The sequence below is a fragment of the Schistocerca nitens genome, chromosome 3 (genome assembly GCF_023898315.1).
Source record: "Schistocerca nitens isolate TAMUIC-IGC-003100 chromosome 3, iqSchNite1.1, whole genome shotgun sequence".
NCBI classification, from domain to species: domain Eukaryota; kingdom Metazoa; phylum Arthropoda; class Insecta; order Orthoptera; family Acrididae; genus Schistocerca; species Schistocerca nitens.
This window is the reverse complement of record NC_064616.1, coordinates 32142757-32170632: the sequence shown is the minus strand read 5'-3', so window position 1 is coordinate 32170632 and position 27876 is coordinate 32142757. Positions and strand designations below refer to the sequence as shown.

At 42.9% G+C, this 27876-nt stretch overlaps 1 protein-coding gene across 2 annotated transcripts in view; it reads left to right on the top strand.

Annotated features, from left to right (window-relative positions):
* Nucleotides 1–27876, top strand: part of LOC126249061 (exonuclease 1) — a 170326-nt gene that overhangs the window by 22399 nt on the left and 120051 nt on the right. For both annotated transcript variants that reach the window (XM_049950712.1, XM_049950713.1), the window contains exon 3: nucleotides 21202–21463. In XM_049950712.1, the coding sequence (XP_049806669.1) occupies nucleotides 21202–21463 (262 nt within the window). The remainder of the gene's footprint in view (nucleotides 1–21201; nucleotides 21464–27876) is intronic.

Genomic DNA, 27876 nt, shown 5'->3' with positions numbered 1-27876 from the left:
CATCACAGGTACATTAAAATCTGTCAAGCGGTTGCACAGTGGGACACTGATGGTCAAAACCTGTAGACCTGAACAAGTGACAAACCTGCAGAAGGCAAAAATCCTTAGGTGATATACCACTGAAACTGAGCACCACACAACCTTGAACTACAGTAAAGGTCTTGTGACATGTGGGACTCTAGTGGACATTTCCAAAGAAGAACTGAATGAAGAGTGGGCTTGAGAAGGGATAGTCGATGTGCATAATATCGTGAAGAGGGTGGATGGGGACCTGGTAACATCTGACTCCTATATCCTTACGTTCAATAGCACAAAACTCCCAGAGCACGTCGAGGAATGTTTTCTTCGCTTAAGTGTGCAGCATTATGTCCCTAACCAATGTGCTGTTTTAAATGCCAGTGCTTTAGGCACACCATTTTAGGATGTAAGGGAGAAGCCACCTGTGTCAAATGTGGTAATGTTGCCTGCAGAGTCGTCGTTTATTCATCTCCTTTGAAGTGTGTAAATTAATCTGAGGATTACTCTGTCTGTAGTAGGAACTGCAGCACATATCTTGAACGAAAGATTCGAGAGCTTAAAACTGTATGACCAAACACATACCGTATGGTGAGACCAAAAAGATACACAAGACCATGCTGGCCCCCATGTTCATTACATCCTTTGTTTCAGCTCGTCATCTACATCTGCGTGATTACTCTGCTATTCACAACAAAGTACCTGGCAGTGGGTTCAGTGAACCACCTTCAAGCTGTCTTTCTAGCTCTCCATTCTCGAACGGCGGGCAGGGAAAACAAGCACTTAAAATTTTCTATGTGAGCCCTGATTTCTCTTATTTTATTGTGATGATCATTTCTCCCTATGTATGTGGGTGCCAACAGAATGTTTTCGCAATCAGAGGAGAAAACTGGTGATTGAAATTTCATGAAAAGATCCCATCACAACGAAAAACGCCTTTGTTTTAATGATTGGCACTCCAATTCGTGTATCATGTCTGTAGCACTGTCTCCCCTATTTCAGGACAATACAAAACGGGCTGCTCTTCTTTGAACTTTTTTGATGTCATCTGTCAGTCCCACCTGAAGCGGATCCCACACCACACAGCAATACTCCAGAATAGGGCGGACAAGTGTGGTGTAAGCCGTCTCTTTAGTAGACCTGTTGCACTTTCTGAGTGTTCTGCCAGTGAATCGCAGTCTTTGGTTTGCTCTACCCATAACATTATCTATGTGATTGATCCAATTTAGGTTATTTGTAATTGTAATCCCTAAGTATTTAGTTGAATTTACAGTTTCAGATTTGTGTGACTTATTGCGTAATTGAAATTTAGTGGATTTCTTTTAGTACTCATGTGAATAACTTCACACTTTTCTTTATTCAGGGTCAATTGTCATTTTGGCACATTCAGATATCTTATCTAAATCATTTTGCAATTTGTTTTGGTCATCAGATGACTTTACAGGATGCTAAATGACAGCATCATCTGCAAACAACCTAAGACGGTTAGTCAGATTGTCTCCTATGTCATTAATATAGATCAGTAACAATAGAGGGTCTATAACACTTCCTTGGGGAACATCAGATATTACTTCTGTTTTACTCGATGACTTTCCGTCTGTTACTGTGAACTGTGACCTTTCTGACAGGAAATCATGACTCCATTCGCACAGTTGAGGCAATATTCTGAAGGCACGCAGTTTGATTAGATCTTGTGAGGAACGATGTTGAATGTCTTCTGTAAATCTAAAAAAATGGAATCAATTTCACATTCCTTGTCGAAAGCATTCCTTACTTCATAAGTATACAGAGCTAGTTGTGTTTCACAAGTACGATATTTTCTGAATCCGTGCTGCCTGTGTGTCAATAAATTGTTTTCTTTGATGGTACTTCATAATGTGTGAACACAGAATGTGTTCCAAAACCCTGCTGCAAATCAACGTAAGTGATATGGGTCTGTAATTCAGCAGATTACTCCTACTTCCCTTTTTGGGTATTGGTGTGACTTGAGCAATATTCCAGTCTTTAGGTACGGATCTTCCTGTGAGCGAGCGGTTGTATATAATTACCAAATATGCAGCTATTGTATCAGCATACTCTGAAAGGAACCTGGGTGGTACACAGTCTGGATTGGAGGCCTTGCCTTTATTAAGTGATTTAAGCTGCTTTGCTACACCGAGGATATCTGCTTCTGTGTTTCTCATCTTGGCAGTTGTTCTTGATTGGAATTCAGGAATATTTACTTCATCTTCTTTGGTGAAGGAGTTTCGGAAAACCGTGTTTAATAACTCTGCTGTAATGGCACTGTCATCAGTGACTTCACCGTTGTTATCGCACAGTTAAGGTATTTATTGCATCTTGCCACTGGTGTGCTTTATGTATGACCAGAATCTCTGGGTTTTCTGCCAGATTACAAGACAGAGTTTCATCATGGAGATTATTAAAAGCATCTCGTATTGAAGCACACACTATATTTCGAACTTGTGTAAAACTTTGCCAATTTTGGGGATTTTGCGTTCTTTTAAATTTGGCGTGCTTTTTTTGTTGCTTCTGCAACAGCGATCTGACCTCTTTTGTGTACCATGGGAGCTCAATACCATCACTTATTAATTTATGTGGTATATATCTCTCATCTGCCGTTGATACTATCTCTTTGAAATCATTCCACATCTTTTCTACGCTTACATGATCAGATTGGAAGGAATGAAGACTGTCTTTTAAAAGGCATTAAGAGCATTTTTATCAGCTTTTTTAAATAGATACACTTTGCATTTCTTTTTGATGGTTGTATGTGTTACGGTTTTCAGCCTAGCAGCAACTACCATGTGGTTGCTAATCCCCGGATTTGTCACAATACTCACTATTTGTCCAGGATTATTTGTTGTTAAGAGGTCAAGTATGCTTTCGCAACCATTTATGCTTCGAGTAGGCTCATGAAATAATTGTTCAAAATAATTTGCTGAGAAAGCATTCAGTACAATTTCGGATGATGTTTTATGCCTGCCGCTGGCTTTAAACGTATAATTTTTCCAGCATATCGAGGTAGATTGAAGTCTGTTAAGAAAGCCAATGCTGCTATACAAACAAAGGTTGCTTGTATCTATCGGCACTACTACCTGCAGTTGTCAATGCACTTGTGCTGCTGCTGTTACTTTGAAGCATATACCTCCCACTCTCCTCACAGCAGAACACCAGAAAAGGCTGTGTGGTTGCTGACGTTGCAGAGCTTCATACCCCTTTAGAGGTTCAGTCTGGTCCAGTGTCCAGTGCTATCACTACCACTGCCCCAGTTGGAGCACCAAAGCCTCCCCAGGTGAAAAAATCGAAGGCCAAGTGTAAACTGATGACAGAGATGGGATGTAAGCATTCCAGCGATGTTGACATCACGCTCTCTGACATCTCTCACGATGCATCTTCAGAGCTGATGGACCTTGATGTCAATGTGGGGCACTCGTCCCGCTGCAAGACTGAGCCTCCACCCGTTGTGGGCTCCCCTCCCTGGCAGAGAGACGAGGTTAAAGTGCTACCCCCATGATAAATGGTTATTGTAGTGGAACATTAATGAGTTCAGGACACATGTTGTGGAAATGAAATTCCTAGTACAGGAATGCCCCCCTGTGCTTGTGTTCGCAGGAAACACATTTTAAAGCATCTGATGCCTCTGCACTATGGGGCTATACCCTTCAGTGCAAGGATGACCTGACTGGGGAAAGGGCCAAGCTATGTTTGTCAATAACAAGCATCTCTCCTGTGCCCTGCAGGGGGCTAAACACTTTGGTGAGTTAGTGCTTGGCTACCACAGGGCCCCAGCCTTTGCAGCACCCTTTCTGTGGTGCATGTCTACCCTCCTGCTATTCATTTTCCCTCTCCCTTGGGGGAACATGTCATGGGTATCTTCGGGAATGTGTTCTGAAATTTTGGTAGCCTGGCTTCGGAACAGTCCCTTGTCTGCTTTTTCCTTCTCCCTTCATTCTCCATCTCCTCCCCTTCCTCTGCTCTGGTGTTCGAGATCTCTCTTTGTTTCTTCTACCTCCCTGTGTGTACTTCTGAAATCCGGCCCATGCGTTTGATGCATAGCAGGTAACCTTGTAATGCATTTTACTTTTTATTTGTAGCAATATGGCGAAGGCCTTTGGTTTGGGAACTCCGCTGTTGCTGTGACATATTTTGTGAATCTTTCTCCAAGAGGAAGTCCTATTACAAAAGTTGTACAGTCATGGAAGAAACACTGCAAACAATGGATAAAATTAACTTGGTTTGAGGTCTCTTTCCTTCCAGCGATTGGACTTCACGTATAGTTGCTTTTAATTTCTTTTACTCCTTGATGTTCGAGGTTATGACATGGGTGCATATAACCTCAGTTGTTTTTGTGCCCGAAAGAGAGAGAGAGAGAGAGAGAGAGAGAGAGAGATCCTCTGCTCTCTCCCTGGCCACTGACTAGCAAGCAGTTGCAGTTAAAATTCACATATGCTGCCCCTGTCATAAGAGGCGACTAAAACGAGTCTCACATGTTTCGGCCTTTATGTGATGGTCCCCAACTTGACCAGAAGAAGGGATCGGTTGGTAGGACATGTTCTGAGGCATCAAGAGATCACCAATTTAGTATTGGAGGGCAGCGTGGAGGGTAAAAATCGTAGGGGGAGACCAAGAGATGAATACACTAAGCAGATTCAGAAGGATGTAGGTTGCAGTAGGTACTGGGAGATGAAGAAGCTTGCACAGGATAGAGTAGCATGGAGAGCTGCATCAAACCAGTCTCAGGACTGAAGACCACAACAACAACAACCCCTGTAGGGTTTGACCATTTTTCAAAATTTTCCCGAAGAGTGAGCCAATTGGGGAAGGGCGCGCCTTACATGGTGCATCATGTCCAGTCTGCCTTGAGATCTTCAGCACACTTTTTCGTCGTCGCACTGCAGTCCAGTTCATTCTCCATTTCTTGGACGAGGATGCCTTCCTGGGTGCATTTTCCACCATGCACTGTGCAGTGTCGCTTTTTGCGCCAACAATGACCATGGACTTCTTTGCACCTCATATCGAGCACGGTAGCCAGTCGGTTGTGGTGGGGCCGCCATGTACCCTGTTGGTTGTAGCCCCCTGACAACACAGCGATAGCTCTGCTGATGCCTGTGCAGTTAACTCCCCACGTATGTCAAGGAGTATATGCCTGTCATTCTGGAGCCTCAGGACTACCAGCAATGGCCATCCTGCCAGGTGGCCTTTGCTGCAGCTGGGTGGCACCCGTGGGGAGGCCGCTGGTCGGAGTAGGTGGCATCAGGGTGGATGACGCGCGATGAAGCATACCACGTCATCACTTGCTGGTGATCAAACACCAGGAGTCTCTAAGCATTCCAAGTCTCAGTACAATGCAAGAAAGTACAACCCGAAATAATTCCCCTCCCTAGCCACACCATGGGAGGAACGCCAGGCTAAGAATGGCAGCAAACCTTATTCACCCCGGTACCTCGTGTGTACGAGAACTGGTGGGGACTCCTTTGTTTCGATGAAGCCACAGTTTTTTGTAGAGCGTTTAGAGGACAAGTTTGGGGAGGTGGAGTGCTTGTCCAAAATGCAATCTTGCTCAGTCTTGATAAAAACAACATCCTCTGCCCAGTCACGGAGTTTACTTGCTTGTAACAAGTTGGGGGATGTTTCTGTTACCATCACGCCACATAAGAGCTTAAATATGGTCCTGGGTATTATCTTCCACAGGGACTTTCTTTTGCAGTCTGACGACAAGCTCCACGCCAATTTAGAGCAGCGAGGTGTTCATTTTGTGCGGCTTGTCCATTGGGGTCTGAGGGATAATCAGGTTGCCACCAGTGCCTTCATCTTGGCCGTAGAGGGTGACACCTTACCCGAGAAAGTCAAGGTGATGGTCTACCGCTGTGATGTCATGCCATATATTCCTCCCTCGATGCAATACTGGAAGTTCGGCCCATTGTCTTCCTGCTGTACTTCCAGTTCTGTCGAGATTGTGGACGTCTGTCACATCCCAATAATCCATGTGTCCCGCCTCCCACCTGTGTCAACTGCGGAGAGCATCATTCACCTTGCTCGCCAGACTGCAGGATTTGACAGAAAGAGAGGAAAATCGTGGAGTACAAGACCCTGGACCAACTGACCTACACTGAGGCTAAAGAGAAAATATGAGTGCCTACATCCTGTGGCTATGGCCACCCCATTCGCCACCATTACAAGAACAGTTGTAGCCCCATCAGTTCCACGAATTCCAGTTGGCTCTCAGAGCCAGAAGGCTACACTTGCCTCCTTGATGGTGGTGGGGGGGGGGGGGGGGGGAGGGGGCACTTCCCCTGCTCTTGCACCACCTACCTCGGGAGCACTGCCCCAGCCAGAGAAGTGTAAGTCTTCTTCGGCTCCTCTCGTCAGGAAGGGGTCCCTTGACTCACTGACTTCCCAGGTTTCTGCTAATGGGAAAGATGACGCCCGCCAGTGGCTGAAGTGCCCAAAAGCAGCTGGTTGTAGGGCTCAACGATCATCCTCAGTCCCAGAGACTGAATCAGTGAAGCCCTCCCAGCCAGAGAAACCCAAGGAGCAGTGAGAAAAGTCCAAAAAGAAGACCCCTAAGACCAAGGAAATTGCGGTAGCACCCACACCACTGCTACCTACAAGCTCTGTGTCTGAGGATAAGGTGGACATTCTGGCATCCGCTGAGGACCTAGATCTCGCCAGACCTTCAGACACAATGGATATAGATTGCTCGGGCAATAAGTCGGTGGCAGCAGGTGACCCTAGGGCGTAAACTGCCTCATTGAATGTTCCATGCCTTGTCAGTCTCACAATGACATCATCCTCCAGTGGAATTGTGGTGGTTTTTTCCACTGCCTGGCTGAGCTATGACAACTGTAAGCTTTACACCTGCTTTCTGCATTGCCCTCCAGGAAACCAGGCTCCTGGAAATGCGGACTCCTACCCTCTGCGGCTATAAGGGATATTACAGGAATCGTAGCTACTATAATCGAGTGTCAGGTGGAGTTTACGTGTATGTCCTAAACTCAGTCTGTAGTGAAACTGGGCCCCTTCAAACCCCTCTTGAAGCTGAGGCTGTTAGAATAAGGACGACGCACAAAATAACTGTCTGCAATGCATATCTTCCTCCAGATGGTGCAGTAACCCCGAATGTATTAGCTGCGCTCATTGATCAACTCCCTAAACCTTTCCTACTTTTCAGAGGTTTTAACACTCATAACCCCTTGTGGGATGGCACCGTGCTTGCTGGCCGAGGCAGAGATGTCGAAACTTTACTGTCTCAGTTCAACCTCTGCCTCTGAAATACTGGGGCCACCACACATCTTAGTGTGGCTTGTAGTAGTTACTCAGCCGTTGATTTATCCATTTGCAGCCCAGGACTTCTCCCGTCTATCCACTGGAGAGCACATGATGACCTGTGTGGTAGTGACCACTTCCCCATCTTCCTATCACTGCCCCGGTGTCAGGTTCATGGACACCTGTCGAGATGGGCTTTAAACAAGGAAGATTGGGAAACTTTCACCTCTGCGGTCACCGTTGACTCTCCCCCACACGGTAACATCGATGTGATGGTTGAACAGGTGACTACAACAGTCATTACTGCGGCAGAAAATGCAATCCCTTGCTCTTTAGGGCGTCCCTGGCAAAAGGCAGTCCCTTGGTGGTAGCCGGAAGTCGCTGAAGCAATTAAGGAGCATCGGTGAGCTCTACAGCGGCATAAGCAGCACCCTTCCCTGCAGCACCTCATAGCCTTTAAGCGGCTCCGTGCCCGCATTCGCCAGTTTATCAAAAGACAGAAGCAGGAGTGTTGGGAGAGATATGTCTCTACCATTGGGTGCCATACGTCACCTTCCCAAGTCTGGATGAAGATCAGATGTCTTTTTGGATACCAGACCTCAATAGGTGTTCCTTTTAACATCAATGGCGTGTTATCTACCAATGCAAACGCAGTTGCTGAGCACTTCGCTGAGCTCTATGCTCAAGCCTCTGCATCGGAGAACTATCCCTCGGCCTTTCGTACCCTCAAACGGCAGATGGAAAGGGAAGTCCTCTCATTCGCTACACGCCACAGTGAACCCTATAACGCCCCATTTACAGAGTGGGAGTTCCTCAGTGCCCTTGCACATTGCCCTGACACAGCTCCTGGGCCAGATCGGATCCACGGTCAAATGATGAAATGTTTCTCATCTGACTACAAGCGACATCTCCTCATCATCTTCAACTGGATCTGGTGTGATGGCGTCTTTCCATCGCAATGGTGGGAGAGCACCATCATTCTGGTGCTTAAACCCAGTAAAAACCCACTTGATGTGGATAACTATCGGCCCATCAGCATCACCAACGTTCTTTGTAAGCTGCTGGAACGTATGGTGTGTCAGTGGTTGGTTGGGTCCTGGAGTCACGTGGCTTGCTGGCTCCATGTCAGGGCAGCTTCCGCCAGGGTCGCTCTACCACTGATAATCTAGTATCCATCGAGTCTGCCATCCGAACAGCCTTTTCCTGATGCCAACACCTGGTTGCTGTCTTTTTTGATTTACAAAAAACGACCTGGTGACATCATATCCTTGCCACCGTATACAAGTGGGGTCTCCAAGGCCCACTCCCGATTTTTATACACAATTTCCTGTTGCTTCTTACATTCCATGTCCAAGTTGGTGCCTCCCATAGTTCCCCCCATATCCATGAGAATGGGGTCCTGCAGGCCTCCGTATTGAGTGTATCTCTATATTTAGTGGCCGTTAATGGTCTAGCAGCAGCTGTAGGGCCGTCCATCTCACCTTCTCTGTATGCAGATGACTTCTGCATTTTGTACTGCTCCACCAGTACCGGTGTTGCTGAGCGGCACCCACAGGGAGCCATCCACAAGGTGCAGCCATGGGCTCTAGCCCATGGTTTCCAGTTTTCAGCCGCAAAGTCGTATGTTATGCACTTCTGTTGCTGTCATACCATTCATCCAGAACCAGAACTTTACCTTAACGACGATCCACTCATCGTAGTGGAGACATATCGATTCTTAAGACTGGTTTTTGACACCCGATTGACTTGGCTTCTTCACCTTCGTCAGCTTAAGCAGAAGTGCTGGCAGCACCTCAATGCCCTCCGCTGCCTGAGCACACCAACTGTGGTGCAGATTGCTCTACACTGCTGCAGCTCTACAGAGCCCTTGTTCAATTCCACCTCGACTGTGGGAATGTGGTTTATGGTTTGGTGGCACCCTCAGCATTAAATTTACTGTACCCAGTGCATCACTGTGGCATTCGCCTAGCAACAGGAACTTCTAGGACGAGTCCGGTGACCAGCATCCTGGTGGAGGCCAGAGTCCCTCCATTGCAGGTTAGGCGTGTGCAGTTGTTCTCCAGTTACGTTGCACATGTTTGTAGTTCTCCTGCGCATCCGAATTACCATCTCCTCTTCTCCGCCCATGGTGGTTTATCTCCCTCATTGGCAGCCCAGGTCGGGGCTTACAATTACAGTTCATGTGTGATCCCTTCTCTCTGAACTGGAGTCCTTGCCTTTACCACCTATACTTGAAGTTCATTCACGAACACCTCCATGGTGTACGCCTAGGCCGTGGCTTCGCCTGGACCTTTCACATGGCCCTAAGGACTCAGTTCACCCTGCGACTCTACGCTGTCACTTCCTCTCGATTCTCGACATGTACCGGGGCCCTGAAGTGGTTTACATCGGTGGCTCCATGGCTCATGGTCACATTGGCTTTGCCTCTGTTCATGGAGGACATACAGAACAGCACTCCTCACCAGATGGCTGCAGTGTTTTCACTGCAGAGCTGGCGGCCATATCTCGTGCTCTTGAGCACATCTGTTCATGCCCAGGTGAGTCATTTCTCCTGACCATGAGGATAAAAAGGAAAAGCCAGCCACTCTGCAGCACATTAAAACCTCCACCCAAGCCCTAGGGTGGGAGACACACAGGGACAAAGGACATGTGCTGAAACTTAGAGCAAATGCTAAAACTCACCCTCACAAATGCAACGTAAAGCTAAAGCTGCTGTTGAGGCAGCCTACAAGCTATCGACCAGTGCTACCCTCCTCATCCTTTGGTAGTGACCATCCAGGAGTCCACCTATTCCCTGGAACAGTCCAGCCGTTCAGTGGTGTTTGTCTGGACCCCAGGTCACGTCGGAATGCCCGGCAACGAACTTTCCGACAGGCTGGCCAAACAGGCTATGCAGAAACCGCTTACGGAGATAGGCTTCTCTGAAACTGACCTTCATTCAGTATTACACCGCAAGGTTTTGCGGCTTTGGGAGACGGAATGGCATAACCTCAGTGTGCATAACAGGCTGCGTGCCATTAAGGAAACTACGAATATGTGGAAGACCTCTGTGCACCTCTCACAGGGCCTCTGTGGTTCTCTGTTGGCTCCGCATTGGCTATACGTGGCTGACACATGGTTACCTCCTGCATCGCGAGGACCCACCTCAGTGTCGCTGTGGCTCACGAATGACGGTCGTCCATCTCTTGCTGGACTGCCCACTTTTAGCCGCTCTGTGGCAGACTTTTAACTTTCCCAGCACTCTACCTTCGGTGTTGGGTGACAATGCCTCAACAGCAGCTTTAGTTTTATGTTGTATTTGTGAGAGTGAGTTTTATCATTTGCTCTAAGTTTTAGCACATGTCCTTTGTCCCTGTGTGTCCTCCACCCTAGTGCTTTCAGGGTGGAGGTTTTAATGTGCTGCAGAGTGGCTGGCTTTTCCTTTTTATCTTCATGGTCAGCCAGCCATGGTAACCTGCTTTCTTGTTTTAACCTCTTCTACCTGTTTCTTGCGTCTTTGTAGTTTTCTTGTCCCCTTTTGTCTGTTTAAGTGTTTGTTGCCCTTCAGTCGTTGATGTGGTTTTTCCTTTCATTCTGTTTTGTGTTGCAAGTCTCATTGTCTTATTCTCACCCTTGTGGCATCGTTTCCTTTGGAACAAGGGACTGATGACCTTGTAGTTTGGTCCCCCCCCCCCCCCCTTTTAAACCAACCAACCAACCAACCAACCAACCAACCAGTCACATATGCCAGAGGATCACTGTTTGCTTGCTGTATTTACCTCTGCAGGATGCAACAGACTCTGAGGCTCTCACAGATCTTACAGAACAACTCCCCCCACCTATTTCTCCTACTGGGAGACTTCAATGCCCATTATGTAATGTAGGGCTCAACCTCTACTTGCCCTTGGAGTCAGGTTATGGAGAGCCTCACGATGTCTCACGAACTCAGCTCAATTTCTGTACGACTACTGGGTCATCCTCAGCCATTGACTTCTCTTTCTGCTCTCCAGCCCTTGTGGACTCTGTTTAATAAGTCACTATGACCTTCATTCCAGTGATCTCTTCCCACTCTGGATTCACCTATGGGATGAAGCTTTCCCAGAAAGGAAACAGCCACACTGGATGATTGGCATAGCTAACTGGATGCTCTTCAGCCAGCCGGCAGCGTTTGAATGCCACGACAGTGCCCACGAGTGGGTGAACCACATCACATAAGTGATCCACCAAGCCACTGACTTTGCCCTCAAGAAGTCCTTCACTCATTCTCAGAGACAACCTGTCCCTTGGTGGACTGATGAGTGCCGTTGAGGAATCCATGTAAGGCGTGTGGCTAGGAAAGGACTGAATGTGTCCCAGTTGTTATCGGAGCATCGCCTTAACGATCTCTGCAGGAAAGGCGCTGGAACGAATGGTTAACTGCCATCTAGCCTGCATTTTAGAGACTGGGCAACTCTTTAGCCACTCTCACTGTGGGTTCAGGAGACGGTGATAAACTGTCGGTAGCCCGATCTTGCTAGAGGTGGAAATTCACCAGGCTTTCCTTAATAAATAGCATTGCCTAGGGATATTTCTTTGACATCAGTAAGGTGTACGACACTACATGGAGGCATAATTTCTGTACTGCTACTGGGTCATCCTCAGGCCATTGAAGATCCATGTGAAGTGTGTGATGTAGATCATTTGTATGGGGCACGTACTGGCTCAATTCTGGAGTTTTAACCGACTGCCAACCTGGTTTCTGCAGGGGCCCAGAGTAGTTTTAGATTTAGTGCAGTACAGGAGAGACTACTCTCACGCTTATATTTTTAAAACCTTATTTTCTGACATTTTAAATTATCACTGCAACTATGTAGCTGTATTCATGGATGGGCTTAAATTGGGGCACTCTGTTTTCTGCTCTGTTGTTTTCCCTGATCATGTCCTCAAGATTCTGTTGCCTGCAGATTTCACAGTCTTTGATGCAGAATTATCTGTGATCATGAGGGTGCTCGAATGTGTGAGATGTGTTGTGCCTGCAAAATTTCTCATCTCTTCTGACACTCTGAGTACTCTTCAGTTTCTGCAATGCTTGTATCCAGCCGATAAAGTAGTTCAGGATATTCAGGACGCTCTTCTCCACTTACAAAGATGGGAAGGAGGGGTCTTCCTGCTGGGTGCTATGGCATATAGGTTTGCAGGGAATGAAAGGGCAGATATAGCAGCTAAGGGGGCATGACATAATCCTCAGTTCAGTGTTCCAGCCCCTTCCATGATATCACTTTGCAGTTGAGGTACAGAGTAGCCATTGATGGGAAGAGGACTGGCTGGAAGTGACAGACTGTGTTTAGTAAAGTCCACAATGTAGATGTGGTGTACCTGCTTCCAGGCACGCAGGTGGGCTAAGGTACCCCTCACTTGTCTTCACACAGGCCACAGCCCTACAACACATGGCTTCTTGCTCCTGTGAGAGGACACTCCAACGTGTGGTGTTATGGCATGTAGATCGCTGTGTGGTACGTTTTATTAGACTGTGTTGTAACTCCAGACCAGAGGGCAGTGGCATATTTGCTGACAGACCTGCCGTCTGTTTTAAGTGACATTCAAATGACTGTGGTTAGAATTTTAAGCTAAACTAAACTCCATCTGAACAGTTTTTGAAGGCCCAGTGGTACTGACCAACTGCCGTGTCATTCTCAGCCCACAGGTGTTGGTGGATGCAGATATGTAGTAGCATGTGGTGAGCACACCACTCTCCCAGCCGTTGTCAGTTCTTGTGATTGGAGTTGCTACTTCCCCATCAAGTAAAACCTCAATTCGCCTCACAAGGGCTGAGTGCACCCCACTGGTCAGTCACCAGTCCAAGTGTTAGCCAATCGCAGCAGTGCTTAATTTCAGTGATCTGATGGGAACCGGTGGTACCACTTCAGCAAGACTGTTGGCTGATAAGAGTTTTAAGGTTTTGTGATATGTCCAACTTGTTTTCTAGGATCTTAGGGAGATGTTCTTGACATGTTAACCGGGTGACTGGCTCACCCTTATGTTTTGTAAGTGGTTAGCCAGTCACATTTCTCTGTACTGTTATTTTAACTCCTTTGTCATTTTATGTTTTAATCCCATGTATAGCATGTTTCGCCATTTCTCCGTTGCCTGATGGCATGTGAGATTAAGTGATTCTCTGGGTCAGCACAAGTGAGTAGGAAGTGAGTGAGCATCATTGTGTAGCTTTACTCCTCACAATGTGTTTTAGTATTTGCAACCTAGCTGTTGAGTGCCCCTAAACTCTTAACTTACACAACTTTGGATTTTCTTCCAGATTTCAAGACAGGGTTTTGTTGTCGAAACTATTAAAAAGTGTCTCACACTGAAGTCCATGCTAAGTTTCAAGCTTCAGTAGAACATCATCAATCTTTGAGACATTGCATTTTTTAAAATTTTGCTTGCATATTTTGTTGCTTATTATAATTGTACTGCACCTTGTTGAAAGTTTTTTAGGCAAATGCAATGGACCTATTAGATGGACCAGTTCTATGGGGGAGCACAACTCTAGTCCCGTAAGAAGATGCATCCCCAGCTAATACAAAAGGTTTAGCTGGATCAAAATGGACTGGACGACAATGATGACGACGACGACTTAACAAAGTGTCCTTTAAGTGCTGAAATGCGTCCTGACATTCTTGGGACCATGCAAAAGGAATATCTTTCCAGCACAGCTGATTCAATGGAGCAGCAGTATGCCCACTGTTTACAACAAACTTAACGTAATATGTTATTATCCCCATGACAGCCTGTAGCTCCGTGATGTTGCTAGGTGCCGGCAAATCTTTAATCGTGGTCAAGTATGAATGAGCAGGATGTTTATTTATGACAGGCCCTAAAAATTCAAGTTCTTTGTGGAAAAAGGAGAACTTTTCCTTATTACACTTTAAGCCAGACTCAGCGAGCACTTGGAATAAACACTCCCGATTTGCCAAATATTCAACAGGTGTATGGTCTGTGAAACCTATATAATCCAGACAGTTTGTACATAAAGGGGCATTAGCTGTTAATTGTTCCAGGAAATGGTGAAAAATAGCAAAAGGTGAAGCATTTCTGAATGATAGTCTTTGTAAGTGGAACAAACCCAGATGAGTATTGATAACAAAATTTTTGCTTGGACTGCTTGTCAAGCAGTAACTGTAAATATGCCTTGCATAAATCAGTCTTCAAAAAGAATCTGCCCTGTCTCACCTGTCCATTAATTCCTCCAGTCATGGGAGAGGAAAAAGAGTTCTTGACAGTTTGTGAATTCACCATGGATTTGAAATCAGTACACAGACATAAACCTCTTGATTGCTGTTTAGGAATTACCTGGTGCGCGCGGGGTGGGGTGGGGGGTTGTCTACTGGCTTACAGGCACTGGTTGTCTCATCTGAATGTGTCCATCATTGCAGTTCCTTTGCAATCTGCTCATGTATAGCATGGGGGACAGGTCTAGCACGATAAGATTGTGATTACATGTTGTCTTTAACAGTAATGTGCACCTCAAAATTTTTAGCCCTTCGTAATCTTGGTTCAAAAAGATCATTTTACTGTTTTCGCAAGTGAGAAACATGAGTATGAAGCACTGACTCACTGAGTTGTAACACGTTGTCTTGTATGCACAGGTTGAACAAATCAAACAAGTCGAAACCAAAAATGTTAGCACTGTTTCTAGAACATAGTACACGGAATGAAACACACTTAGTAATGTCATGAGAAATTGGTGGGAAACTGCACACGCCTAGCACTGGTATTTTGTGTCCGTTATTACCAGAAATAGGCAGTTCTAACTGTGGGCTACCGATCATATCATAGGTATCTTTATTGATTAGGGAAATGGAAATTTAATTGTCTTGTAAGCCACTCTTCATTGGAAAAAAGTTTGTTCTTCTGACTGTAGACGGTAGCAGAAGGTTTCCACAAAGCAGAAAAGCGAGACTTAATTTATGCCTGCTGTACTGCTTCGGCTGTGACAACATTCACGTGCCAATAACCACTCCGTGGCTTCGTATTAGACTGTCACCGTGCCTGGCAGTGTTGTAAACAGACGGTCTGGATATGACCTTTCTGACCACACTTGAAACATTTTACTTCGTGACAAGGACAAGCTGTTCTGTCATGAATAGAGGACAAGACTTCCTCCCTTCATTCTGAAGTGTACCGTGTGACCAAAAGGTTTTACCTCTACTTTTATGTTGAATGAGCCCTATATTGAATCTGTAATGTCTTGTTAACCCTTTGAGCTTAGCAGTCCACCATTTGAACGACTGTTCAGGGTGCTTTTTAAGATGAAAAGATTTAAATCTAACTCAGTGACACGAATCTATGCCTTATAATGCTCATCAATTTTTTGAACAAGTTCTTCTTTGTAATCAATGTCTTCCAGACAGGAGTTGGGGAAACAATTTGGAACATAGACGATAGATGACGACTCTGACAGTGGACAGAAAAAAATGCATTGTGCGCCGAACCTTTAATGTTGTATAGAGAGAAGTGGGCTTCCAGTTCAGCACGCCATTCTAACCAGTCTACTTCCTTGCTGTTAAACTGGTGAAACTTGGGTTCAGTAATTGGCTGTGATTCTACTTGTTATGACAGTAAGGTCATCATCTGTCAAGCATTGAGCAGCAGTCATTCAATCTGTTGCGCCTGAAACTTAACAACTTTGTTTAGGGATAGTTCATGTGGGGGCATAGACACGATTAAACACTTTATATTGGATACAAGAACACGAATTATTATTGCCACTGCGACTGATGGTACATCAAGTATGTCCACAGAGGCAGGTGGGAGTGGAAGTCTATTCAGCACTACTCGTTGCTGTGGTTACATATGGCGAATGAGAAAACGCACTTTAAAACATGTGAGAACATATTTGTTGCCGCTTTTATATAAATCATAGCATGCCTAGACATCGTCTCAATAGGTTTGACTTCTGGAGGAGGTCGAGTGGAAGCTAAAACATATAATAAATAGTAGTTCAGTTTCAGTAAAGCTTTTTAATACAGAATACTTTGCTTGAAAGGCATTCATGTCTGCATGAGGGACTATATACATATATTATATTCACAAAACACAGTGATAACTGTTCCCTACTTTGATTAGTATTGAATGACATTAAAATATCACACTGCATTTAACTATTAACTTTGGTACACAGTTCTGACTAATGACAGTAGCTCACTCCTGGATCTGAACTACTGTGAGGATGCTGCTATCCGAGTGGGCTATCAAAGAGAGGGGCAATCAGCACTGCATTCTGATGCAAGTAGATTTCCAGCAGTGGCAGCATACAGAACCTCTTGAGGGTGTGTTGTCTTTGACTCCTCATTCGTGGCTGCATCTGACAGCGATTGTCCTTACCTTGTTTTTGTCTCGAGGTGCCAACTTTAGCAAGGGATTGCACTCTTTGGACAACACCACAGATCCTGTCAACAATGCTACAGATAGAGAGCTCTGCCTTCATCTCACAAGCTAGACTAGCAGTCCTTAGCAGGTCGTCTAGCCATCCGAAACTGGAGAGAATCTCTTCCGATCCAAAGCAGCACACATCATTAGTGCCGATGTGAGCCACCACCTGCAGTTGGTTGCACACTGTGCTCTTCGTGGCATCTGATATGTGTACGTAGTGCACACTGAAACTCTTCCCCTCCTTGGCAGCCATATATCTAAGAACTCTCAACAACCAGTAATCCCACCCACTGTGAATGCCCAGATCTTGCGGGCATTATTATACAATATTCTTTGATTTACACACGTTTATCTTCTTGACAGTTAATAATATAAAAGCCGGCCATAGTGGCCATGCGGTTAAAGGCACTGCAGTCTGGAACCGCAAGACCGCTACGGTCGCAGGTTCGAATCCTGCCTCGGGCATGGATGTTTGTGATGTCCTTAGGTTAGTTAGGTTTAACTAGTTCTAAGTTCTAGGGGACTAATGACCTCAGCTGTTGAGTCCCATAGTGCTCAGAGCCATTTGAACCATTTAATAATATAAAAACATAGTTTTGCTCTTCATTGCTGTACATAATAAGGACACCCGCCGGTGAATGCTGTGCCGTGAAGATGCTGCTATTCCCTTTGCAGTAACTCCAGCCCATCTGGACAACTAATTTCTGACCGTGATCATTCAAGAATGCTCTGTGTTTACCTCCTGTTCTCCCTCTTTCCACCTGAAAAAGACTGCATTAGTAAGGCATTACTACCATGCACTTAAGATCCTGACGCATGACTTTTTACAAAACTGGCAAACTATAATTGTGTATTGAAATGTGACATTGTGTTGTAGATAACCCCTTTTCATTATTACCCACTACTCTTTGTCCTCCGAGTGATCTTTAATTGTGTAATATACGTTAGTTATGAAGAATGTTAGCTGCCTTTTTAAACAGATGTATTTTGGTAAAAAGTTCTTCATTTCTTTGGAAAATTTGTTGCACAGTTTTATTCCCTGATAGAAAATGCTGTATTGAATTTTTTTGTTGTTTTTCTTTGGTCACTGTAAGTCCATACAGCCTCCTGTTTGATGATTATGTGTAGAACTACTAGTGGAATACATAGCAATATTATCCCTGATATGCACCAGACATGGGTAGATGTACTCACTTAGTGCAGCAAGGAGGCTCAGTTTTCTGAGCAGCTCTTTACAATGAGCCCAACTACTAGTTATTATTCGTATGGCTCTTATCTGCAGTTTAAAAATTGTGTCCATGTTTCATGCCTTTGATCCCCAGAAAAGAATCCCACAGCTAAGAACTGAGTGTATGTAGGAATAGCATGTTGCTACAAGACACTGCTTGGTACAAACTGATGATAAAATCCTAAGAGCATGACATGCTGATGACATTCTTTTTGCCAATATCTTTGTGTGCTCATTCCACGTTAACTGATTATCAATATTCATCCCTAAAAACTTGTTACATGATCTACATTTGTATCATTTATGCCTAATGTGACAGAGTTGTTTTATCTCTTTATGCTGAAGTGCATACTGTTAGATTTCTTTATGTTCAGTGTCAGTTTGTTACATACTGCCCACCCTTGAGGGTTTCATTTGCTTTTTCTAATAGGGACTCTGGTGTTTTACCAGTGATTATGATGTTGCTGTCCGAAAAGTCATTAATATACAGGGTCGTCAGAAACAGTCCAAAGAGCTTGTAAAGGTGTGGCAGGGGAGTTTTTTTTTTTTTTTGAGAAATAATTGTTAAGAAAAAAAATTCAAGTTGTTTATCATTGAAGTTAGGCAATCAGGTCATTGCACATGCAAATTCAACACTTGCACATGCTGAAATGTGCTAATGCACAAACATCTGTGGGTCCGTGAGTTGCACTTATTCAAACACTCATTACCAGTTAAAATGTGCCTTTTTCGGAAGTGATGAATTTAAACTTGGTGAGAAAAAGCTATTTTTGTTTGAGTTGAGGAAACCAAAGGAAGAAGTAGTTTGGCGACACTCTGTCATGGGCTGCTTGAATTTGCACATGTGATGGCCTGATTGACTATCTTCAATGCAAAATGGAAACAGTGCAGCAGATTGAATTTTTTTCTTATCGATTAATTCTCAGCACAGCCTCCCCTGCAACAACCTTACAAGCTTTTCAGACTGTTTCTGGCCATCCTTAATATTAAGAGCAGAACTGGACCCAATATACTACCCTGAGGAACACCTATGTTTATCTGTTTCTCATGTTAGAATGTTTTCCTAAAAATGTGTCATAAGCAGATGTGTGGGCTATCTCTACCTTTTGCACTCTGTTTTCCAGGTAAGACTGGAAGCTCTTGTTTGCTATTCCTCTTAAACCTATGTTATATCGTTAACTGAGTGGTGTGATTGGTAAGTGATTCAACTCTCGTGTCGCAATCACAAATCTCTGGTTATTAACTCTGGTGATATCTCAGTAAAACTTTACAGGACGGAAGTCCACACTTGAGTACAACTTAAAAGTCCTTCGTAACTGTGTATACTGGATGCCCACTATGAATAAGTCCACAATTGTCAGTAGTGGTGAAGAGCCGGGAGGTGCCGAAGATGATCAGTGGCACTGTATCACACAGCTGTAAACTGGTGTGTCATTGAGACGCAGGTCCGGGCTTCGGGATTAACTGACAGATGTCCAGCAGCTGATGATCCTGTCAAAGGCAAGAGACTGTCTGTCTGACGAGTAGGGGCAGTGGCAGGCATTGTGGTCTGAAGTGTAGGTAGCTGATGGTTGGTCTGAAGCCTGAATCAAAAACTCACTGTCTAGGGGCTGAGCAGCACCCTAAGTACGCATCAGTGGAAGAATACAGGTGCGGTGTCACATGTAAAAGTGACTACATGGACACAAAAACGTACCTGTGATGCAGGGCTGTTAACCACGACCTACACACCATGTATTGACATGTACAAGTATTGCGCCCCCAGATGCTGTGGTGGTTCCCTTAGGTATGGTGGTAAACAGTGCAGTGAAGATTGTGGTGGCTGCAGGAGGCTTGGCGGTAAACAGTCTGCCTTATCTTCTGATGACAGCAAACCTTCTGAGGTAAAGCAGGGGCTATACCTGGCCCACAAAGCGCATCCGTGAGTGTAGTGGCCAAATATGCAGGGACCCAGACCTGCATTTACAACCTAGCACTTCTTACAAGGGCGTGCTGAAAGGTAGTGCCTCCAAATTTCTTATGTGAAAACTCTCAATACTTTTTAAATAAGACAAATATTATTAACATTTTGCATCTTTACCATTCCTGTCTACATACTTATTTCTCAGCGTAGTCATCCTGGCAATGAATGCTTTGCTCCCAGTGAGAAATCAGTTTGGTGGTACTGTCACTGTAGATGTTTTACTTTGCTGACGAAACCACAGCTTAATCTCTGCTTGCACCATTTCATCACTATCAAAGTGAAGTCCTCAAAGGTGTTCCTTAAGTTTTGAAAAAAAGATGATATTCAGATGGGGTCAAATTGGGACTGTATGGAGGATGATAGATGACAGTTATTAAGGCGTCAGGTTGTTACAGATGTCGCAGTGCTTGTGTGTAGTCTGGCATTGTTGTGCTGGAAGAGAGGGTGCTCCGTAAGTGGATTAACTCTTTGAATTCTAAACTAAATTACAGAACGCTTTTTGTCATGCATTGACATTACACATCGCCATGATATGCACTGTAATTCAGAGCCCTCGAGTGGCAGAGGGTTGCAAATATGTAGCCATGAAGAATTTAAGATGTAGAATGTTAATAACATTTGTTTCATTTAAAAAGCTTTGAATTTCAGCATAAAAAATTCATAGGCATTACTTTTCAGCATGCCCTCGTAGCTTGCTTAGCAGTATATCTTCAACATGTTTAAGAATATGCCTGAAACAGAGTCATCCCTGTCAAGAGGTTCAAGTACCACTTTTGTGAACTCAGTAACTGTCAGTATTGTACTCCTCCCATTTCGAAAACCAAACTGTGTGTTTGTTAAACAGATTGTATTTTACATGTAACTCATTAGTCTGTCCTTCATAATAGATTCAGAAAGAAGGCATTAGTGAAACTGTTCTGTAGTATTCAATACTTTCTGCATTATCTTTCTTCAGCAAAGGCATAATTCGTGTATGCTTTAGGAACTGTGGAAAAATACCTGAACTGAAGGACACATTCATTATGTTAGTTACTGGGGCTTGTTTACGCGTATGTGTTTATCGAGCAACCAGTACTATAATCTCTGATTGCTGTGTGGTGTCTCCACAGTATTAAAATCTGAATTTCCATTATCTCTGTAACTATCAGCAGCTTTCCTGGCAAAAATAATCGAGAAAATTGATGAAAGCTTGAATTTTGGTAAGAATTTGATGGAGTAATATTACAGGGAACTATTTATCCTAGTAAGACTAGTTAACCAGGGGAAGGGTTTCTAAATTATTTTTAATTTTCTTTCCAGTATGTATTTTCATTAAACACAATTTCATTGTGACTGTTTGCAGATCACGACAACAGAGCCGTGCTCGGGCAGCAGAACTACTTAGAGCGGGTAGAACAGAAGAAGCAAGGAATTATTTGCGTCGTAGTATTGATATAACACACAATATGGCAGTTGACCTTATGCGTGAATGTAGGGCCAAGAATGTGGACTGTATTGTTGCTCCTTATGAAGCAGATGCACAACTAGCATATCTGAACTTAAAAAATATCGCTCAGGTTGTGATAACAGAAGATTCAGATCTGGTTCTGTTTGGGTGTAATATGGTGAGTAATAGTTGCTTTTGGTTATAGAAGAAAGATTAGGAATTACGTATCTTTTGGCTTTTTCAGCTGTCCAAGGTACTTGACCTTGTATTTGATTAAAGATGAAAGTGAAATTAATGCCTTCAGTCATCATTATTTCTATTTTTGTATAGAAATGTTAGTGACGCAGTGCATTTCTGTTGAATGAAGTTTGTTTATTTCAATACATACTGTCAGGAGGGATTGCCACAGGAGTAGTAAGACATTGTCCCTCCATATTGATGAAATAAGCTCACCTTTAAAAGAATCTCTACTACACATTTGGCATGGCTTGTGGCAATGTAAAAAGTTTTAGATATGGCTGAAACTGTCAACTACACAAGCTGTACACATTTTATGTTCGTCAGTGCCATGAGGAGTTCTTCTCTTATCACATGTAAGAGAGTAATAATCACATATAAGATAGTAAACTGCTCTTGCTAAATGATTTTCTATAAAATCTTTCAAATATTATGAAACTTTTCTAGAGAGATGCATTCTAACAATTTTATGTTTTGTATTTGTCTTTTAGTTGAGAAGCTATAATAACAGCAGCAACTTACGTTTACTGAAAACAATTTAAAATAAAAATGGGGGAAAAATCATTTATTTAGAGCAAGCACATGATATTTTATTACATTAGTGATTTTGTAGATGTGGTAGCAGTATGAGAGTGAATCAAATATAAACAAGACTTTTTGTTCTTGAACTCTAAAAAGTACAAGTCAGGTAATTTTTCTGCATAGCCCTCTGCTTTCGAAATGCATTTTGTTGTTGTTACACTGGCCACACAAACCACAGCTGACACTTTCCTGTCATTTGCATCTTCCTTCATCTCCCACACCCAGTATTTGCATGACTCCCATAGTATTATCCTTCCATCTCATTCTCGGCTGTCCCAGTGGTCTCTTTCCTTCAGCTTCTCCATCTATTACAGCCTTTATTACCGTGTTCTCCCCTAAAGGATCTGACTTACACGAAATAAGAGGAGTATAATCGGTCCCAGGAATAAGCAGCTAGCTTCATGGTGCCTTTCAACGACCCTTGATATCTACTTTTGATGGGACTCTTTCAGGGTTGTCTTTGCTTCACTGCTGGTGACACGCCATCTTAAGAACTAGTTGTGAATCTGAACGCTTTTGAATTCAGATTGTGACTAACTTCCTCATGGAAGCATGGGTCTAGGTAGTGTGGTTCAGAGATTATTTGTGTGTTAACTGATGACAGTGTTTACAATCCAAGAGATTGTGTTGAAGATCATAGGCAACTATTGCTGTCTCCTTTGGTGGACCTTTTCTTGATGCAAACAACTCAAGTAATCATTAGTATCAATAGTGGAGTACTAACAGCAGTGAATCTGACCTTTTGAAGGTAAATTTCATATATTACTAGGAAAGTCACTCTTCTGTTCCAGTGCTTTGTATGTTGTTCAGATGACTTTTCAGTGAATGAAACAGGGTACACATTATCTAACATTCCCTTTCTCAACCATTAGTGGACACTAAACAGCCTGGGATATGAGATGGAAAATACTTCATTGCATAGCAATCTATCCTCTTTTTCTAATGGGTATAATGTAATGAAGTTATGTTTGCAATAGAGACTCATTCGAGACACTGATGAGAAATGAGGTGCAGAAACAAGAAATTGACTGTTGTAGGTCAGGAGACTGCTGAACAAAACAATATGGATGACGGGCAGTAGATCTATGATCATAATTTAAGCTGTATCCAAACATTATGGGTTTGCTTTTCCTACTCATCTGCATTAACTTATACATTTCTACATTTAGAGCTAGCTGTCATTCACCACACCAACTAGAAATTTTGTCTAAGTCATCTCGTATACTCTTACAGTCACTCAGCTTCGACACCTTACTGTTCACCACAGCATCATCAACAAACAACCGCAGATTGCTGCCCACCCTGTCCGCCAAATCATTTATGTATATAGAGAATAATAGTGATCCTATCACACTTCCCTGGGGCACTCTCAACGATACCCTTGTCTCTGATGAACACTCGCCATCAAGGACAACATACTGAATTCTCTTACTTATGAAGTCTTGAAGCCACTCGCATATCTGTGAACCTATTCCATATGCCTGTATCTTCTTTAACAGCGTGCAATGGGGCACCGTGTCGAACACTTTCTGGAAATCTAGAAATATGGAATCTTCCTGTTGCCCTTCATCCATAGTTCACAGTATATCATGTAAGAAAAGGGCAAACTGAGTTTCACATGAGCTATGCTTTCTAAAACCATGCTGATTCATGGACATAAGCTTCTCTGTGTCAAGAAAATTTATTATATGTGAAGTGAGAATATGTTCAATGATTCTGCATCTGACTGATATTGGGGATACTAGTCTGTAATTTTACAGGTCCGTTCTTTTGCCCTTCTTATGTACTGGAGTCTACTGCGCCTTTTTCCAGTTGCTTGGTACTTTTGTTGTTGCTTGTGATAAATGCAAGCAAGGTAAGGGGTGAGTGCCATAGAGTACTCTTTGAAAAACTGAATTGGGATTCCATCAGGACCTGGTGACTTGCTTGCTTTCAACTAGTTGAATTGTTTCTTTATGCCAGGGATGCTATTACTATGTATTCCATACGGGAGTCTGTTTGATGGTCAAGTGATAGTATGTTTGTACAATTATCCTGTGTGAACGATTTCTTGAAATGAAATTTGAAACTTCAGCTTTTGTTTATCTATCTTCTACTGCCACGTCAGACTGGTCAACAAATGACTGAGTGGAAGCCTTAGACCCACTTAGGAATTTTACATAGGACCAGAATTTTCTCCTGTTCTCTGCCAGATCTTTGGAAAAGGTATGACTGTGGTAGTAGTTATATGCTTCGCACATAGATCTTTTCACTGACACATGTATCTCTACTAACATTTGCTTGTTGTCATTGAATCAAGAGTGCTATAGCCTCTGCTTCCGCAGCATTTTCCGAATCTCGTTATTAAACCATGGTGGGTTTTTTCCATCCTTAATCCACTTACTAGACACACAGTTCTCCAGACAATGATTTACAGTCTGCTTAAACTTTGCCCATAATTCCTGTATGTTCCTCTTACTGGAATGAAGTGATGTCAGTTCACTATCTAAGTGAGATGCTAACAACTGCTTATCTGCTTTATCTAGTAGAAACACTTTCCTAACCTTCTTGGCTGATTTATTAACTTCTATAACCATAGTTTCTATAATGACATCATGATTGCTAATCCATGTTTCCTTTCTGACATTGTTGATAAGGTCTGGCCTATTTGTAGCTATAATGTATAAGATATTCCTCCAAAAATAAAAAAATAAAAATATACCTATTTGAAAAAGTAGATAAAAATTCACTTGATGCCTTCCTGAGAGAGAATCTCTACTCCTTCCAAATCAACAATTTGCTTTACCAGTAAGTGTAGACCAGATGTGGCTTAGATTGAAAGAAATAGAATAGACAGGAATTGAGAGATTTATACCAAATAAATTAACAAATGATGCAGCTGACCCCTTGGTACACAAAATGGGTCAGAAAACTGTTGCAGAAACAACAAAAAAACATGCCAAATTTAAACAAATGCAAAATCTCCAAGATTGGTGATCTTTCAGAGGAACTCAGAATTTATCACGGACATCAATGCAAGATTCTTATAATACTTTCCACAAAGAAACTTTGTCTTGAAACCTGGCAGAAAGTCCAAAGAGATTCTGATCATATGTAAAGTATGCTAGAAGCAAGACACAACCAATGCCGTCTCTGTGCAATAGCAATGGAAATACTATTGATGAGAGTGCTGCTAAAACAGAGTTACTAAACACAACCTTCCGAAATTCCTTCACCAAATAAGATGAAGTAAATATTCCAGAATTCGAATCAAGAACAGCTGCCAACATGAGTAACTCTTCATAGTAGTGCAGCAACTTAAATCACTGATGCAATAGCTCCATACTTAACAATCGTCTACAACAGCTCACTTGACAAAAAATCCATACCAATCCACAAAATTACAGGCTCATATCATTAACGTCAATATGCAGCAGGAGTTTATAACATATATTGTGTTTGAGCTCTATGAATTACCTCGAAGAGAACAGTCTATTGACACACAGTCAACATGGATTTAGAAAACATTGTTCTTGTGAAACACAACTAGCGCTTAACTCACATAAAGTGTTGAGTGCTATTGAGAAGGTATGTCAAATTGATTCTGTATTTCTAGATTTCCAGAAGACTTTTGACACTGTAACTCAGAAGTGGCTTGTAGTCTAATTGCGGGCTTATGGAATATTGTCTGAGTTATGTGACTGGATTTGTAGTAATTGACGGAAAGTCATGGAGTAACATGGAAGTGATTTCTGGCATTCCCCAAGGTAGTGTTATAGGCCCTTTGCTGTTCCTTATCTGCATAAACAATTTAGGAGGAAATCTGAGCAGCTGTCTTAGGTTGTTTGTAGATGATGCTGTCATTTATCATCTAGAAAATTCATCAGAAGATCAAAACGCATTGCAAAGCAATTTAGAAAAGAAATCTGTATTTTGTGGAAATTGACAACTCACCCTAAGTAATGAAAAGTGTGGGGTCATCCACATGAATGCTAAAAGGAATACTTTAAATCGCAGTTACATGATAAATCAGTCAAATCTAAAGCCAGTAAATTCAACTAAATACCTAGGAACTACATTTATGAATGACTTAAATGCATAGAAAATGTTGTGGAGAAGGCGAACCAAAGACTGCATTTTATTGGCAGAACACTTAGAAGATACAACAGGTCTACTATAGAGACTGCTTACTCTGCTGTGCAGTGTGGGATCCTTACCAAATAGCATAAATAAAGTACATTAAGAAAGTTCAAAGAAGGGCAATGCATTTTGTATTATCGAGAAATAGGGGAGAGTGTGTCACTGACATGATACAGGATTTGGAGTGGACGTCATTTAAACAAAGGCGTTTTTCATTGCGGCGGAATTCTCTCAAGAAATTTTAATCACAAATTTTCTCTTTCAACTATGAAAATATTTTGTTGATGCTGACCTACACAGGGAGAAACACTTCTAAAATGAGGGAAATCAGAGATCTCACGGAAATATATACATGTTCGTTTTTTCCGCGCGCTGTTAGAGATTGGAATAATAGACAATTATTTGAAGGTGATTTGATGAACCCTCTGCCAGTCACTTAAGTGTGATTTGCAGAGTATCCATGTAGATGTAGATGTAGATTTGCGTTGTGTGTGGGCTGCCAAACTAGCTGCTCCAGACAGTTTTCAGAAAATGTGTTCAAAGGTACTTTGCATGACAGTCTGTGTGTACCCCCCTGCAATAAACACATCGACATCCCAGTCTATACTTGGTAGGTTAAGGTCACCTCCAACTAGTAATGCGTAATCTGGGTATTTCTGCAATATTGACTGTATATTTCTTTTAATGACTCTAGAACCATAACAGCATAGTCAGGTGGCTGGTAAAAATGTCCAACAATTAGCTGGGTTTGACCTAGACCTGTTCTATGTGACCAGATAACTTCACTGTCGCACTCAACTTCGACCTCAATAAAGACAGTATTTTTGTCAACTGCAGTGAATGATCCCCCTCCTATGACCTCTAATCTGGCTTTCCGATATGCGTTCCATGACTCACTAAGTATCTCAGAGGTTTCCACTTTGAATTTCAGCCAGCTCTTGGTCTCGAGAACTTTCCTGGAGAGCAGTAAACTTGGGAACTTCGTTACAAATACTTTGACAGTTTACTACTAAAATTTTGACAATCGAAGTGTCTGTGCTCAGAATACAGTCTGACTTCCCTTGCTGCATATTGACTTCCCTTGCTGCATATTGACTGGCAAGTGGTCATCAGAGTATCTCAAACTACCACCTAGCCTGTCATTGATGGTATTTGAGTGTTCTACCACCTTGAATGTAATGTTTGCACTGTGATTATTGCACTGGACAAGAATTCTGGAGTACAGTGATTCAAATCCTCATCTTGTCACCCAGATTTAGATTTTCCGCAATATCTCTAAATCATGTAGGGCAAATACTAGGATGTTTACAGTGAACAGTCACCCACATTTTCTTTCACAATCCTTTCCTGATCTGAACTTGGGCACAGTCTGTAATGAGTTCATTGTCGATGGAATGTTAAAGTCTAATCTTCCATCCTTTTTTAATTTTGCACAAGATTTCCTGTTGACTAAGGAGGTCACAGAGATTTGGTTATATATAATATGCACTTTCAGAGATGAAAATAAAAATTCTAATGCATTAATTGCACGTCTGTATTGCAACTTGTGTGTTGTACAACTAACTTATGATTGATCTCTTTTGAGAAAATTCCCTAAGGTGGTAGCATTGTCTGATAGGCAGTGTGATGTTTCTTCTGCTTTCAGACAATGAT